The 16,759-nt window shown below is 41.3% G+C and overlaps 1 protein-coding gene across 1 annotated transcript; it reads right to left on the bottom strand.

The window, feature by feature from the left end:
- Window positions 1–7,018: 7,018 nt before the first annotated feature.
- Window positions 7,019–15,812, bottom strand: kcnk18 (potassium channel, subfamily K, member 18). Its single transcript, XM_071481544.1, has 3 exons — window positions 14,558–15,812; window positions 14,173–14,319; window positions 7,019–8,239 (listed from the first exon to the last, which is right to left on the bottom strand). Exons 1-3 carry the CDS (start codon window positions 14,808–14,810, stop codon window positions 7,404–7,406), a joined length of 1,236 nt encoding a protein of 411 aa, XP_071337645.1. The 5' UTR covers window positions 14,811–15,812; the 3' UTR covers window positions 7,019–7,403.
- Window positions 15,813–16,759: the final 947 nt, after the last annotated feature.

Below are 16,759 nucleotides of genomic sequence, written 5' to 3'. Positions count from 1 at the left end.
CAGTGTAGGATCCACACTGACAGCCACACACACACACAATTTCCCTTTATAGATCACAGTCAACTTGAAAATGTGTGCACTTTGATGAGCCTCATGCTCTGCCCACAACACTCCCACAATTGACCATAAATGGTCAAATCCCTCATCAGAACTGATCTGCATGTTCCTGTGTGAGTGGAGGCAGTGTTTGAGGCTGACGGCTGCAGCAGTTGTTCTTGCAACAAACAGCTGATCAGACATGGAGGTGGTCGCTGCACTGTCAGACACATACACAGGTGATGACATCACACATTAAACATAAAACATTAAACATAGTTAACACTGGATTTAATTCCAACAGACGTTTCTCTCACTGTCACAGGTGATGATGATGCAGGTGGTGTCAGGCGAGGTGTGTGTGTGTGTGTGTGTATGTGTGTATGTGTATACTTGTACTTGCTACATAGTAAGGACCAAAAAAAGTATTTTACTAACAGAGTGAGGACATTTTGGGAAAGTGAGGACATTTTGGCCGGTCCTCACTTTTTGAGACACCTTAAAATCACATTTTGAGGGTTAAGACTTGGTTTTAGAGTTATGGTTAGAATTAGGTTTAGGTTAAGGTTAGGGTCAGGGTCAGGGTTAGGCACTAAGTTGTGATGGTTAAGGTTAAGGTAAGGGGCTAGGGAATGCATTATGTCAATGAGTGTCCTCACAAAGATAGAAGTACAAGTATGTGTGTGTGTGTGTGTGTGTGTGTGTGTGTGTGTGTGTGTGTGTGCGCGTGTGAGGCAGGCACCACAGTATCTCCAGCTCTGTGCACCTGACTACAGTCATGTTCACTGCACTGATTTTACCACAACTGTTTGTGAGATGTAGTCCAGCGATTTGTGTACATGGACAGAAACTTTCCATTTCACACTCAGCACAGTCTTCAAACTAACAGGCCTCAGTTTGCAAACCAGCATGAAGTAGTCATGAAACTGAATGAGCAGAACGCAGAACATGGTGGAGGCTGTTGTTCCTGACAGGCGTCTCAGCTATGGTGGCTCACTGCTGGTTAGAAAACCCACATCACACAAACAAAACATGGTTGTGATGTTGAGACAACAATAGATTTGAGATTTGAGTTGGTTCATGTCTTTTACAGTTGAAGGTGGTCAGTCATTCATGTGTATAGTGATTCATACAGTCTTTACAAGAACAGATGCAAATGTCACTTTCTGTCACCCACCACAAATTGCTACAAGGCCTATAGTGTTGATGTCATTATTTTTGTGAAAATGAAAATTTTAGTGTAAATATCCCATAGCCACTGTTTTGATGGTGGTGAACCATGAACACCCCATTGATGTTTTCACAGTGGAATGTCCCTTTACTGCTGCATGATACCACCAAGCTGTCAAGTGCATTACCATCAACATGTATGACAGACAAGTGGCAAATGGATCTTTTTTACTTAATCAGAGAACCCCTAAACAAAACTGACAAACTGCAAAAACTCAGAGTTGGATAAAGTCAGTGTGTGTGTGTAAAGACAGGACTGAGTGACAGGAATATACCACAACATACTACAGAAATAGATAAATAAATAATGTTGTAGTGATGATTTAAAAGAAAGAATTTAAACTCTTTAAATGAAGACTATATGTACAGTACATGAATATTACACAACTTAAACTCATTCTGAAAAGCTGCCACTGCTGACCTCACTGGTCGAATGTGTCAGTCCGGTTTCACCTCTGACCACAGTCGACATCACCAGTATTTGTGGTTGAGTGCGATCAGAAATGTGCCCTGTTGAACCAACAACACCCAGCAGTAAGGTCACAGGATCCTGGAGTCCACCTGTGCTTCTCAGGGGGTATTAAGTTATTCTTAAACATGCCATCATAATACTATGAAGGTGGCTCTTTAATCTATAGGTCATAGGTCTATAGGATGATTCCCTGTTGCCCAAAGGGGGTGGGGAAACAAGCTTATCCCTGCCTCCTAACAGAATACAGCATTTGACTTGGAGCATTGTTATAGGAGTGGCATTTTTATGTGCATCCAATAACTATGACAAAGATTTTTATTATTATTACAATTATGACATTTTATAAGGGTTAACCTTTGAGAACAGTGTAAACTACCTGAGATGTCACCCACTGAACAACCAGTGGTTGGAACCATCTCTAAAGTTTACCAAACCCTTTTTCATCTTCTGTCAACCTCTAAACTGGAAAGATCAAGACTTAGGTGGGAGAAGGACCTATAGATATAGAGAGTGAGCCAGACTTTGGTCAGACTTAATGGTGTTACTAACACACGATATAGGTGAAGTCAGTTTTCTACATCCTTTCTATATCTCACCTGTTCCAACCAACATGTCCGTTGTTTTAGAGGTGGTTTAGTAGAGGACACTTCATTCATTCCAAGTGGTGTTGTTGTAAACTTGAAGGTTTTTGGCATCTGTGGGATCTGTGACAGTTTATCCAAAATTCATGGAGATACTTCTCCTTTGCTCTCTGTTATTATTTCCTGTTTTATTTCGATATCACTTACCTTGTGTGTCTGTTGGTTGTTTTACTTCCTGACTTGTCTGCTCCACCCTGATGTGTTTCACCTGTGACCACCCATTAAAGAGCAACTTTACTTATTCATCGTGCTTTTGGGTCCTTTTCCCTGCAAATCTAAAGAGGTACAAACTGACCAACTATGACCAGCAGACAACTCAGGATGAACTTAGTGAGGTTATTCCAAGGACTTAACAGCCCAGTGTGGGTGAGCAGTTTTTTATTTTTTAGTTAGTATTCTGTTTTAAGGCCCTGTGTATGAGTCTGATTACAGTGGGTACCTACTGTTTATTTGATCTTTATATCAGTCTAACTTATTGTAAATCTCTGTCAAGTCTTTCCAGTCTGAAAGTAGCTCTGCACTTCCAAAGTGCTCTGGTTCCTCCAGCCATCAATTCAGTGGTACCTGATGAACCTCCACATGACAACTCCTTTGTGACACAGAGGGGTCCAGCACTGGATCTGAGGAGTCCATTGTTTGTGGGTCAAAAACAGATCCAGAGAGAGAGAGAGCATCCCCAGTGAACCCTGCAGGAGCAGCAGCTCTGAGATGTCTTCCCCTGTGAGTGCTTAAAAAATAGAATTAATATAATCAATATACAGCAGGTGTAGTGAGACACAGTTTACTCTTTGAAGTAACTAAACTCAACTACTGTACTTAAGTACAGTTTTGAAGCACTTGTAATGTGTTTATTTGACAGCTCTTATACTTTGACCACATTTTAATGCTAATACTACTCTTACTTTAAGATTTTTACATATTATGAAGTATTGTTATATTGTTGTGTTGCTATTTTTATTTAAGTGAAGGATCTGAATAATTCCTCCACCACTGCCTACAAAAACAGTACCAATAGCTACCCAGCAGATGTCACTATTTCTAATCCCACACACACACACACACACACACACACACACACACACACACACACACACACACACGCACACACACACTTTCTCTCTCCAGGGCACAGGTCCCAAGCAGCAGTGCAGAATGTAGCATTCAGATAATTGTGATTCATTTAATTATTTTAATGGGAACATAGATATAAATGAAGAGAGTAATAGACCAAAGACTATTACAGGCTTTTATCAGGCAGAACCCAAAACCTTTGGGCTGAGTTCAACTAAAACTGCCACAATGTTTTTAAACATGATGCCATAACAGAACTAAATGTAACCCCCTCCAGCTCTGAACCAATTTCAGATCAATTCTCGGACCACCTGAGCACTGTAAACACTGGTCTGACTGAACATACCCTGACAAACAGACTGTCAGGGACCAAGCAGTTTTTTAAATTTATCCAATGATACAAACCAAAAATATAAATCTATGCCTATAACAGAGGTCAACAAAACATAACCATACTCAAGATAACAACTAAACAAGGTGTCAACTGAACAAACTGAGCCAATACAATGAGACATGAGGTAACATATATAGTGGCTTGGCCAAACCAAATAACACACAAAGTGGCAAACAGAATGGACACCAACTATAAGTAAAGCTAACTAAACCCAAGGCAGGTTTGAAACACCTTAGGCAGCTGATACACATGTGAGTATTGTTACACAGGCTAGGCCAATGTGTTGAGTCACTGAAGTCAAACTCATTGCTCTGTGCTTTGAGCCCATCTGTGCTAAGAGGGAATTTTTCTAATCATTTGCACTATCTGTAACAGATGTGTCGCTAACCTGTTTGAACACTTGCAGAGAACCTCCAGTGACATCACAGGCTTGCATTACCAATTATATGAATAATGCAAGAGGTTCTATACAACTGTGAACGCTAAAGTTAAACCACACAAGTGTCACTCACAACAAATTGGTGTTCTATGATTCTGAAACATTTGCTAACATAAACCGTGTTCAGGCCCCTTTTTGATATGCACCAAAATGTAAGTGCTCAGAGTGTGGACTGCACTGAAACATTTCACCTGCATCTCAGGAGGTCTGTGTTTATCACACACAAGGCCAAAGGTGTCAACAGCCACATCTTTCTGAATGATATGATTGAACAGCAAGGTTACTTGTTTCATGGATCCAGATTACGACCTGTCTCATCTGTCCATGTGCTCAGCCTCCATGCCTAATGTCTGTTGAGAAAACCAAGGAGTACTTTGCCCACAGTTTGACGCCCATTTTAAGTACATGGGGCCCTACCCGTCGCCTCAGGTTTACGCCATCGTGCACATTACAACAGGCTGTTACGAGACAGTGTGTGGGGGTACGTTTGATTTTCAGAAGGAGGCTCTTTGTTATTGTCAAAACGACATCGACACTGTCACAGAGGGCTATTCAGGAATGGGAAAGTTGAAGAGATGGGCATGGAGCCTGAAGAAGATCACAGCCATTAATTCATTCAACACACTTTACATGCACAAGAAAACAGCTGCGGCAGTACTTTGTAGTAGTTTTGATAAAATTAAAGGTGTGAAATATGTGTGGCAATTTCTAAATTGTTTTTTTTTATCACTGTTCTCTGTCTTGTCTTCAACCTCATGACACCTGTCCTCTGACAGGTACCACCTTTGAGGAGTTTCATGTGGCCTGTGATGAGAAATAAGACATTACAGTCCAACATGCGGTCAGAGTAACCATGTCCATCATGCCATGAGAGATCATATGTGGGCGAAGATGAAAAAATCCCAACATGGATTGAAATATTTTCTCAAGAGATAATGCACCTTAGCCTCTGTGAGGTTGAGCTGTATTTTCCTGTTTGACCTTTAGAACAGCTGCAGGTAAGAGGGTCACATCTGGGCACAGTGATGAGATCAGAGTGTTGACGGGGGTTTGGCTCACTACTCAATTTGACAAGATCTTGGAGATGGGTTATTGGGTAACAAAGATCATGGAGGTGTGGTGCTTTGATAGACAAAGCAATTCAACATGTGTCAACAACATGCTCAATTTTCTGAAGAGTCAACAGGAAGCTTGGGTTACCCACCTGAGACAAGACATCAAGACAGCAGGGAAAAGTACTTCAGCGAGTATCACACTGATAAGGGGATTTGGTTGGATGCCGACAAAATTAAATCAAACCTGCCTAAAAGACAAGTGTCTAAATTGTGTCTCAACAGCTTTTGGAGAAAGTTTATGCAGAGAAGTAATCTGTCCCAAACCAAACTAGACACTGAGGCTGAAGAATTTTTCAACTTCATGTTTCAGAAAAATGTATAGTCAAGTAGTTCTCCTCTCTGAATGACAGAGAGGCTCTGGTTCAGTGGAGTTACAGCTGTTGACGTGTCGCACCCACAAACAGGGTGGATATCGTCTTTGAAGCAGCCTTCGCCACAGTCAGCGACATCTAGACAGTTCCCTACTACGACACAGACATTCTGGTGGGGATGGGCGGTCCTTGAATAAAACTGGGAAATTGCTAAGGAGATCTGACGGATGAGCTGGGGGGTGACGGCACACAGGAATTTGTGGGGGCAGGTCCCAAAAGTTATGCTTATTAGTACAGTTTAAAGGGGGTGGGACAATCTGGAATGACCTTCTGGCACCTTCGAATTATAAGTAAATAAGTCTTAGTGTCTAAACAGAGAGTGAGAGAGATACGAGCACACACACACACACACACACACACACACACACACACACACACACACACACACACACACGTCTTACTATACTGAACAGAAATTTAAACACAACACTTTCGTTATTTACTCCCATTTTCCATGAGTTGAAATAAAAGATCTGAGATCTTTTCTGCACACACTGAGGGTTTATTTCTCTTCAATTTTCCTCACAAATGTGTTCAAGTCCGTGTTAGTGAGCATTTCTGCTGATTAAACAGCATGATTACAGTTCTACAGATTTCCACAGATGTTGCACGTTTTGAGATGGTGTGCATTTGGCTGCTGAATGTCCACCAGAGCTGTTGCCCATGAAATGAAGAGTTATTTCACCATAAGCCATCTCCAAAGTCGTTTGTGAGACTGTGGCAGTTCATCCAACCAACCCCTCACTCACCTCCTACTGAGCATGTTTGGGACATTGTGACTCTGTGTGTATGACAGCATGATCCACTTCCTGCCAATAACCACTGAAGAGGAGTGGTCCGACAATCAACAACCTGATCAGCTCTGTACAGAGGAGATGTGTCGCACTGTATCAGTCAGATGGTGGTCACAGTACATACTGACTCGTTTTCTGATCCACAACCCCCCCCCCCCAATCTGTAGCTGAAGTCATGTGACTCCCACAGTTCAGTGCCAATAAATGTCCAATAAGTGTGGCCTTTTGTTGTGACAGAAGTAAAAACAAGTGTTGCATTAACATTTTTTTTCAGTGTTTATTTGTGGGGACTCGTCATTGAGATTATGTATTCCCCAGCCCCTCAAACTGACCACAACCATCCCAACCCTAGGGTTAATATTACAGTCTAGAAAAGTAATACTTGCCATATGTGTGGGCAGCCATTTTAATTTCACACCATGTTATAAAGTGAAGTTTAAAAGAACAAAGCAAGCTGGATTTCAAAGACATTTTATTGAATTTTTCTAGCAGGAAGTAAGAAATCCAGAGCAAACACAAAACGATTGTGTCCATCCACTGTCATACTTTAAAGCAGTACAACTGCTGCAGCACAACTAATAGTCATTCCTTGGCAAGATACTGTACCTAGATATGCAGAATTTTAAGTTCCTTTTGATAGAAATCATTTTGAATATCACTGTCTTGGGCAAAAGCGTTTGGCACATGCACATTTTTTATTTTGCTCATGCTCATAACTGAACACCCAGCACAAAGAGTGCACTGGACAAGTTCCTACAGACTCCATTTTGGGCCTATTTCAAAGCCATGAGTGTGAGCTTGTACAACTCTTGGAAATGAGGCAGAGATTCTCTCTGTGACTTAGTCATTCTCTTCATTTTTGAAAGTCTCCACATTTCCCCTGCTGATGAACTTGATGCACTGGCGGTAGCAGCTTACAATTCGTGTTTGGCTCAGCTTAAAAGCCATGGACATGATGGCCATGCCAACAATGATGAAGAGTGAGGTAAGCATGAAGTACTTGGGGTGATTGGGCACAATGTCACCAAAACCTATGGTAGTGAGCGTGATGAAGCAGAAGTAGTAGGGGTCAAATCCCTTGAATTCTGTTTCCCACAACGGCAGAATCAAACCGAAAAAGAAAATGTAGGCAAACACAATGAAAAGAATCAGCACAAAGGGTACATCCAGTGTTTCCATTCCATCCCCCAACCCTGTGAAGTCCCATATGGCATATCCTCTGGGTGGTGGCGGCAGCCGGTCCAGCTCTGGGCAGGAGAGGGTCCTGAGCAGTGGGCCCCTTCTGAGTAAATTCTCCCTGGCGAGGATCTTCTCGAAGATCTCTTTGTTGTTTTGGAGCTGGATGGATTTGTGCCGTACATCCGCCTGGGTGCGCAGCACCTGCCGGATGTCAAGGGGTTCACCGATCACAACATCGCGGCTGAAAACAAAGGTTCCATCGTCCAGGGCCCAATGGCTCGACTCGACTGCCCTCTTATGAGCCTTCCATGGTGAACAGGTGTGGGAGAGGAGAATTTTGTATAGGGTGTGAATTCGGACGTAGGCTCTGGACATAAGCCTGGCAAGGAAGTCTCCCACATCGAGAATGACCAGAAGCATTAGGGGGATTCCCACCATGGCATAGAGGACACACACAACCTTACCAGGCAGGGTAACCGGATAGATCTCCCCATACCCTGCAACAGTAATAGAGAAAATGGACACTTCAGTAATTGCAGGAATTAAAGACATATGTGGCACAGTTCAAATCCTTTTAAATCCAAAAACAACAATCCCATCAAAGTCTATGTTAACAGACCCGTAAATATGAAATCAACTAGACAATTACTTGTGACAAAACAACCTTTCTTGCCAAGACCAAGACAAGATGCTGACAAGATGTAATTGACATCTTCGCTCAATAACTGTGAGTAAATCAAGAACTGTGATTAACCTAAGCAATATTGTTGAAAAGTGAATGTGCGGTAATTTATTGTTGGGAGAAAATCGCTGGGAAGAATATCACAAACTTGGCACCTCAAGGTGCACAACAAGAAATTGAGGTAATGTTAAGAGTATTACTTTTAAAGCTGTATTAAGCCAACTACTGAGGGTGTAACATTGTGTATTAGCACCTCACTGCATTGCCTGCAGATAGAGGATTAGCCTAATTGAAAAATAGTCTAGCCAGCTAAGTTGGCTAACCTTTAACTTGAGACAAGTTTGTTTATTTTGGAGTGTTGAACATGCTATCATGCTAAAATACAAGCTAATTGTCATACACATTTGTTAGTCAGGTCTTGTTGACTTTTAATGGGTCCATGCAGCTAAATGTTGTCTATTTGCAGCATCTACTGGTTAATAAAATGTTCAACATATTATATAGAAGTTTGGTTTAGAGTGTAGTTGTTGGGAAGTAGTAAACTGTTACTATATACAGTGTACAATGTAATATAACCACTTAGTGTATGAGTACACCACAGACCAGTACAGTACTACCACTAAGACCTAAAACATTTCACAATAAAATCACAGTCCTGACAAATCTGAACATTACAGGAGTAGAATTTACTTCAGGACTGTTGTACAGGGATTGCGTTGGATTTGCTAATGTTATTGCATCTTTTCCAGACTTCGTTGTTTAAACCTCTTTCATGTCTGGAGTTATTGCTTGAATTAACAATAGACACCCTCTCTTACAAAGCTGCATTATTAATTACACATACTCCCAGTTTGTTTGTTCGCCATTTGCAGATTTTTGACTAAAATGCTCTTTCTTGGTCTTGACTGAAACTAGACTAAAACACTGTAAAACATTGATTTTACACAACTATTTCCCATTGGAACTTAAATGATCAATTTCACTTTTCAAGAGTAACTAAGAGGACAACACAGAGGAGAGTGGCTCGAACCTCTAACAACTCCTAATGAGCTTTTTGTGGTGATGTAAACACCATTCTCCTCTGAGAGTGCCTTCACTGAGCTGTGGGCTTCCTGTTGCTCCTAAGCCATTAGCCATTAGCTGGCTTCCCTTAACCACTTATCATGTATATGAAAGTAGCAGACAGACTAATGTATCTTGACAAGGCTCTTAGACATTAAATCATGTCACGGAAAACAAGCTCCAGATAGTAGAAGTAAATAGGTAAATTAACAAATTACTTAAAACATAGAGACAAATTATTAAATAAAGATAAGATAAGATAAGATAAGATAAGATAAGATAAGATAAGATAAGATAAGATTTATACCTATAGGGAAATTCACAATTAATTATTTACAATGTGATCATGAATAAATTCATTTCACCAAAAGTGATGATGCTCACAAGTCATTTTTGCAGGTCAAGTTTGAAGTCCAAGTCTCTAATAGTTATAATGAGTGTTCTAAACATCTGCTGCCATCCAGGCTGCTTAGAACACTGCATTATCATATTTAAGCAATTTAAAGAATGTACTGCATCATTGTCACTACTTTTTAATGTTGCACATGATAATAAGGGAGGGAATGACATTCTGCTCATCTGACATTTCCTTAACATTAATGTGCCAGAAACATAAAAAACTAGAAAATGTGCTCAGCAGAGCGCAAAGTTCAACCAGGGCCAATGTCAAAGAACAAACAAAGAAGACAACAGGGAAGGAGTGGGACTGATCAAAACCTATCTGGAGACACAATCACATTGGCTATGACTTGTATCACACTTTATAAGATTCATGTAGTAAACAGAGGATAAATTAATTATGATGACTGGTAGAACAATACATGAAATAAAACAACCATAACATTAAACTGTAGTTCTTTTTTCCTCTGTATAAGTTAGCTGCGATAGAGAGTGTGAGATTACACCAGAAACATTTGAATTTTAGTAGTTTTTCTCCTTCATTGGATCTTTCTGTGATAAAATTATGTAGATCAGAGCTGATCACACAAATTCTAATCAGTTAATCCTTGAATTCTAATGATAATTTGTGCCAAATCTGAAGAAGTTCAATCAAGGCATTACTGTGATATTGTGTTCACAAGAATGGGACATATGGACAGACAAACAAATGGACGGACGAACAACCCGAAAACAGAATGCCTCTGGACCTGGCTGTCGCTGGCACGGGGGCATAAAAATTCCAAATCATCGTAAATGATCAGGATCTTCCCCAAAATTTGATGGGTTCTTCCGTGGCCCATGCCTCATCCCTCCACCAAGTTTGGTCACATAATCCTGCTGACAAATAAAGAAATAAAGATTGTTTGCAAGTCCAAAATCTGGAGTCAAGTCTCAAGTCACTTCAGTGTGACTTGAGTCCAAGTCCCAAACTCAGGTCCCCACCTCTGGTGTATACTTGTACTAATCTTTTTTAACTAGTGCCTTAGGTCTCTGCTTAAGGCCTTGAGAGGCCCACAGTTGTAAACTATGGAGCTACCCTGTAGTCTGTTGAGATTTCTTGCACTGGAACAAGTGTTGGACAACAGATAGACTGACCAACACCAGCATAAGAATCCCTACGTTAGTTCTGTCCTCTGCCCAAAAGATGAAGCTGAAGCTATGATTTTATTTCAGGAATATCAATCAACCAATAGGTCATCACGTTGAGAGAAACAAGTCTCATCCTACCTCAACAAACTGCCAACCCACCAAAGAGGAAAGCTGTGACTTTCAGTGTTTTATTTGTTGTAAGGCTTTTGAGCATCATGAGGGACCCTGAAATAGATTCATATAATTTTAGCCTTTTGCAGTCATAAAAAAAATCTTTAAAAAAATGCAAAAAGACAATTTAGTTTCAAACTTGCTACAATCACAAATCATGTTTTTCTCCATCAGAATAAGCTGCTTACTCATGATCACTGGTAAAATCGACAACCATGTGTTGAAGCACCCTGCTAATTACTACTGGTTCGTGGTCACCTGACAGCACAGTACAGACACTGGTTTATCTGAATCACAGACGGGGGAGTAAATACAGTCTGAGGCTGCTCCTGCTGATGATCTAAGGCTGTTTCCTGCTGTCTACACAGGCACATTGTCTACAGATTCTTAGACCTTGTTTACACCTGGTATTAAAATGCTGTTTGTATTTGGATAAGGAAAACCGCATCTTAATGTAAGGTGTAAGGGTATTGTGATCAGAATGTGCCTGACCTCTAGTGGCTCACATTGTGCTTTGATCTTAATTGGTGTAAATACAGTCTTTGACACCTACAGCTGATTTGCTGCCACCTGAAATTACTCAGGTTTACACAGGTTTTGCTCAGGACAGAGATCTGACCTCAGTGAGGATAACGAGAATGCATTAAAAACACCAGGTGTAAATGGGAAGGTGAGATTGTATCACTTATTATGCGGATAACATATCTGGATATAGATCACATTTTAATACCAGGCATTAATGGGGGGTTAGATCAGCTCCCAGGAATTGGCCTGACCACACTGTGGGCTCTGATTATTTTGAGATTGTTCCAATGAGTTAAATACATGAGCACTTCCAAACAATGTCAACGAGATGTTTCTTCTAAAACTGTGAATGGGGCATTGGCCCCACAGGGACAAACACACAGTGGCCACAGGCCAGTCAGCCCACAGTTATTACAACCATCCAGAAACAGCTGCCATCTGATCATGAGACACAAGACAGATAAGGAAGGAAGGCAACTTAAACTTTTTGTGTTTATGTTCTAGGTCCAGAGAAAAGCATCTCAACAACTACTGACCAGACTGTCATGAAATTTTATAGATTCTTAGGGAAGATTAAATGACTTTGATGACCTGTCATCTAGCACCATTATCAGCTCCCCTTATCCTACACAACCCTGCAAGGTGCTGCAAAGTCCATTGAGATCATATTTCCACAACAAAAGTTTTGTCAGTACTCAGCAACATTTCATAATTATTTCCTAATGAGTAAGCCAAACACATCAAATCAGTATAATTTTACTACAGATTCAGACAGCTGATCAAACAGATCACATAATAGAAAGATCTTTGCTATTATTGCTGTAATCCCTTGTTTTAAATTTGCTTTGGCATTGAGGGCGTAGCCGCTTTGATTGACAGGTGGGTGAGCGTATGCTTCCCACAAACTGACATGCACCGAGGTCTCAGTTCCACACACGCCCAACCACTTTGACCATTTTTAGATTAGGCAGGAGTCAGGGGTGGAGTCAGCCACTGGCAAGATGGTGACAGTGCAGCAGCTCTGAGCTTCAAAACTGCTCTTCAGAAACTTGTGGGTGATGTGACAGAGGCTACGTCCATATTTATTTACAGTCTATGGTAACAGCTCACGTTTTCTTCATGCATATTTTTATACTGAAAGTTTATTTTCTTTCGTTCTGTACACAGTTCACCTACGCTCAGTACTGTGCCTGAATGGCTCCTCTGTACACATTCTGTAGATGCCGGACTGAAGCTGAAGTGCTGCTCATGCTGAACCTCCTGTGTCGACACGAGGAGTTTTGAAGTACATCACTCTGAAAATTTCAGACCAGGTGAAACTAATTTACTTCATGTTGAATCACATGATAAATATGAACTCAGATCAGGTAAATTTACTTTTGATTATTAGCCTATTGTAATAGATTTTTTATCCACATGGGGACAGCACAACAGGCCATAAACACAACACTCACACATTATCACAGATTTAGCAGACATGGAGCAACGTTTGGTATAAATGGCTGCTAGCTCATTTATTGATTCATGGTCAGTAACTCACAGAGGTCTGGCATTATTGAAGCTGTATAACTGAGTGGCAGGATTTCAATCACCAGATTTCACTGACTCATATTGGCCTATTTAACTCCCAAATAACTATTTAACTGGCCTATTTAACTCCCAAATATGGGAGTTTTTTACACTGTCTTACCCTCCCCCACACAACTCAGCTGCAGCCGCTGCTCAATGACTATAGGTTTTTCTGGTTTCAGTGTAGAAACTGGATCAAATTCTTACTTGTAAAGCTGGGAGGCCATCTTGTTGTGGGGGAGCTAGAGGAATGGCAGCAATGACCAATTTCATATTTTCATATTTTCACAGCTTTTATTTTGCAAAAACCCAAAACAGTTAAAATCTATTTTCAGGATATGGGACCTTTAAAGTGGGGACAGAGAACCAAAGTGTAAAGCTGCAGTTCAGCTGAAAAGAACTGGTGATAATTCTTTTTACATTACATTCAGTCTATTAATATAACAATATTCATTAGTGCAGCAATAGAATTCAATGGCACGATTTTACCTCCATGTGGTTCAATTCATCATCAGTCCAGATTCTACTGCCCCTTCACTGGGGCAACTGGAGGTTTACTAGATAAGTAAACAGAGGTTCCAGTTGTTGTTGTATAAAGTACAGTATTACCGAGAGAAACTCCAGATCTCCTGACATGTATACACACTGGCTGACTGCTTAGTATGCATCACAGTACTACATAGCAAACATTTTTACTGTCTGTCAAAGTCAATGCATGGAGCTGAGCACAGTCATTAGTACTAAAGTGCACCAAACCACAAGTAACAGACCACAATAGGCAACATGAAAACCTCTGAGAGAAGAGGTAAATCAATAATGACGCATTTACTTGTATGGGAAAGTGTCAGACGTTTGGACCCCACTGTATGAATGATCGTCCCTCTGACTCACCAATTGTTGTGAACACGGTGCAGCAGAAGAACATGGAGCCAAAAAAATTCCACCTCTCAGGTCTCTGGAGCCAGATGGACTTGAAGCTGTCTTTCATGTGCTCCTCCACTTTCTTCATTATTTCCTCATGCGTGAAGGAGGCATTACCTGCAAATCAAGAGGAAATGTAGCTGAATTGGAGCCCAGGGAGTAACGAGCCATTATTAATACAGAGATATGGGCTTGCTATTTGGTTATTAGGCTGTGGCGAAGAAGGACGCAAGCCTGGGTCCAAACTGATCTTCACAGATGGAAATCCAAAATCACCTCAGATTTAATTAGCAACCATAAAAAGTCCTCACACGTCGATGTAAATGAACTTTTAAAGTTTAACTTGGCCATTTACCGGTGGAGTTCTGGACGGTCCTGACGATCTGACCCAGGAACTCATGGTACTCCGGCTGGGTGGGGGACTCGCTCCCTCCTTCGACGTACTGGAACAGGAGCGCACCCAGCGCCGCGTAAGCGACCAGGGACAGACATAGCAAAAGGTGCGGAAAGAGCCTCCAGAGGCGCGCCGCGCATTTTCTCGTCTCGGCTTTAGCGCTTATTCCTTTCTTTCCTCTCCTTTCTACCGGTGACATCTTCTTCTCCCGCATCCACTTGCTCCACTGCGACTCCAACAGTGTGTGTGGAGAGGTGGAGGGCGGCTGTGCGTCCTTCCACTCTGTGTGTGCTCCAGCAGTGAGCGCGGAGGCAGCTGAGGCAGGACCAAATCACAGAGACCAGGCTAAGGCCTCCAGGGACATCCATTATTGACCCAAGAGGCTATCACACCCCTCCACTGTCAGGCTCCCCCAGGAACTCAAGCAGTCAGAGGCTCTGACAGCCTGCACTAACACTACACCACAGCGGAAGTCAACCATCAAACAAAAACTGGTGGGATCAGTTTTGTGTTTAGTCCTTCAGTTAAAGCTGAAGTGAAATGAAGCTGAAAACACACACAGTGAGAAGAAAGGCCTTCATTATAGCAGTCAATCTGAAATGTGATCAGATTCACACAATGCCTCCTTTTTACTGTTGTTTATGGGAATAATAAACATTTACTCCATCCACCCACCGCACAAACTGGAAACCAAGGATGGAGGAACTCAGATCCTTTAATAAAGTAAAACTACCAACACAACAGTGTAAGAATGAAATACAGTGTTTCAGTAAAAATCAGCTTGATCCTGAATACAAAAGCAATGATGCCCCTTTAATCTCTAAAAACAAACAATCTTGCCCTCTATAAAACCCCAGGGGGTAACAGGTGCTACAGGATTTCTATATTTAGTGAACCATGTGAGGGCCAGTTGTGGGTCAGAGTCAGACAACAACTGGAGCCTCCTTCTGTAAATACCTCGTGACCATGACCAACACGTCAACGCATTACATTTGGGATGGTGCAGCCTCTAATGTCTGACTGACTGTAGGTAAAGTTGTTCAGTTTACTGCAGATAGAAACAGTCATTTGTAGGACGTGGACTTCCGTGGAATTTCTGCACTAAATGCATTTTATCATGTAGACCTGATTTTGTGGCCTGACACCACATTATAAGAAAACTGGCACTTTCAGAGACACTGGCCCAAAGCACTGGAGGAAGGAACCAACACTGCAACTGGTTCAGAATACAGCGGCTCAGCTTCTCACTGGTTTTAACAGACAACATCACCTCACCCCTGTCCTGGCTTTTCTTCATTGGGTTCCTATCAGTTTTAGAATTTATATAAAGATTTTACTGATCACGTTTAAAGCACTCTGGGGCCTGGCCCAGAGCTACATGACAGAAATGTTAACCCCATATGAGCCAGCCTTGGCCCTCTGGCTGTCCCAATGTCAAGACTGAAATCTAAAGGTTACAGTGGTTTGCCAATTTTATGGACTTGCTTTTATGTGATGTCGTCTTTTTTATCATCCATTTTTAGGTTTTTATTGCCTTTTTACTGTTTCTGGTCTCATCAGTTGTTTTTATTTATATTGCAGTACATTGTACTGTTTGTCTTTTCTGTGTAACTTTACCTCATATCTCTCTGCTTGTGTTTGGCTAAGGACTAAAAGCTCTGAGTGTTTCCGGGAGAACAGTGGAACAAGAACTGTGAAGAGGAAGAGGTGTGGAACCAGGACTCTTCTCGAGCTGGTGTCTGTTAAATAAGAAACTGCTGACGCTAATAAAAAGTAATTGTTATCTGGGAAAGAAGATTAGAGAGACATATCAACTCTGTCTTTGCTGCCACATTCTTTATTTCGAAGATAAAAAATGTTCTGATGATGAGTCAAAATTAAGGTACTTATCCTTCACACAAAGATGAAATCAGTGGCCATATTGACTGGCTGATATTGACCATGATACCTGCTTCGCCCAGAGAACTCAGGATAAAATTCTTTGCTGCTGTTTTGAGCTATTCTATCATGCTAACGTAATTACAATGTTCACCATCTCAGTTAAACATGTACACATGCTACCATCTACTAACTAACTCTAAACACAAAGTACAGCTGTGGTTGATGTTGTTCTGTGTTCAGTCATAAACCAAAGTACTGGGCGTCTCTGAAAAGTGTCAAACT

This window comes from Trachinotus anak, unplaced genomic scaffold (genome assembly GCF_046630095.1).
Source record: "Trachinotus anak isolate AG129_WGS33_773 ecotype Australia unplaced genomic scaffold, CSIRO_AGI_Tana_v1 ptg000007l, whole genome shotgun sequence".
NCBI lineage: Eukaryota > Metazoa > Chordata > Actinopteri > Carangiformes > Carangidae > Trachinotus > Trachinotus anak.
This window is presented reverse-complemented; position numbering and strand designations above follow the sequence as displayed.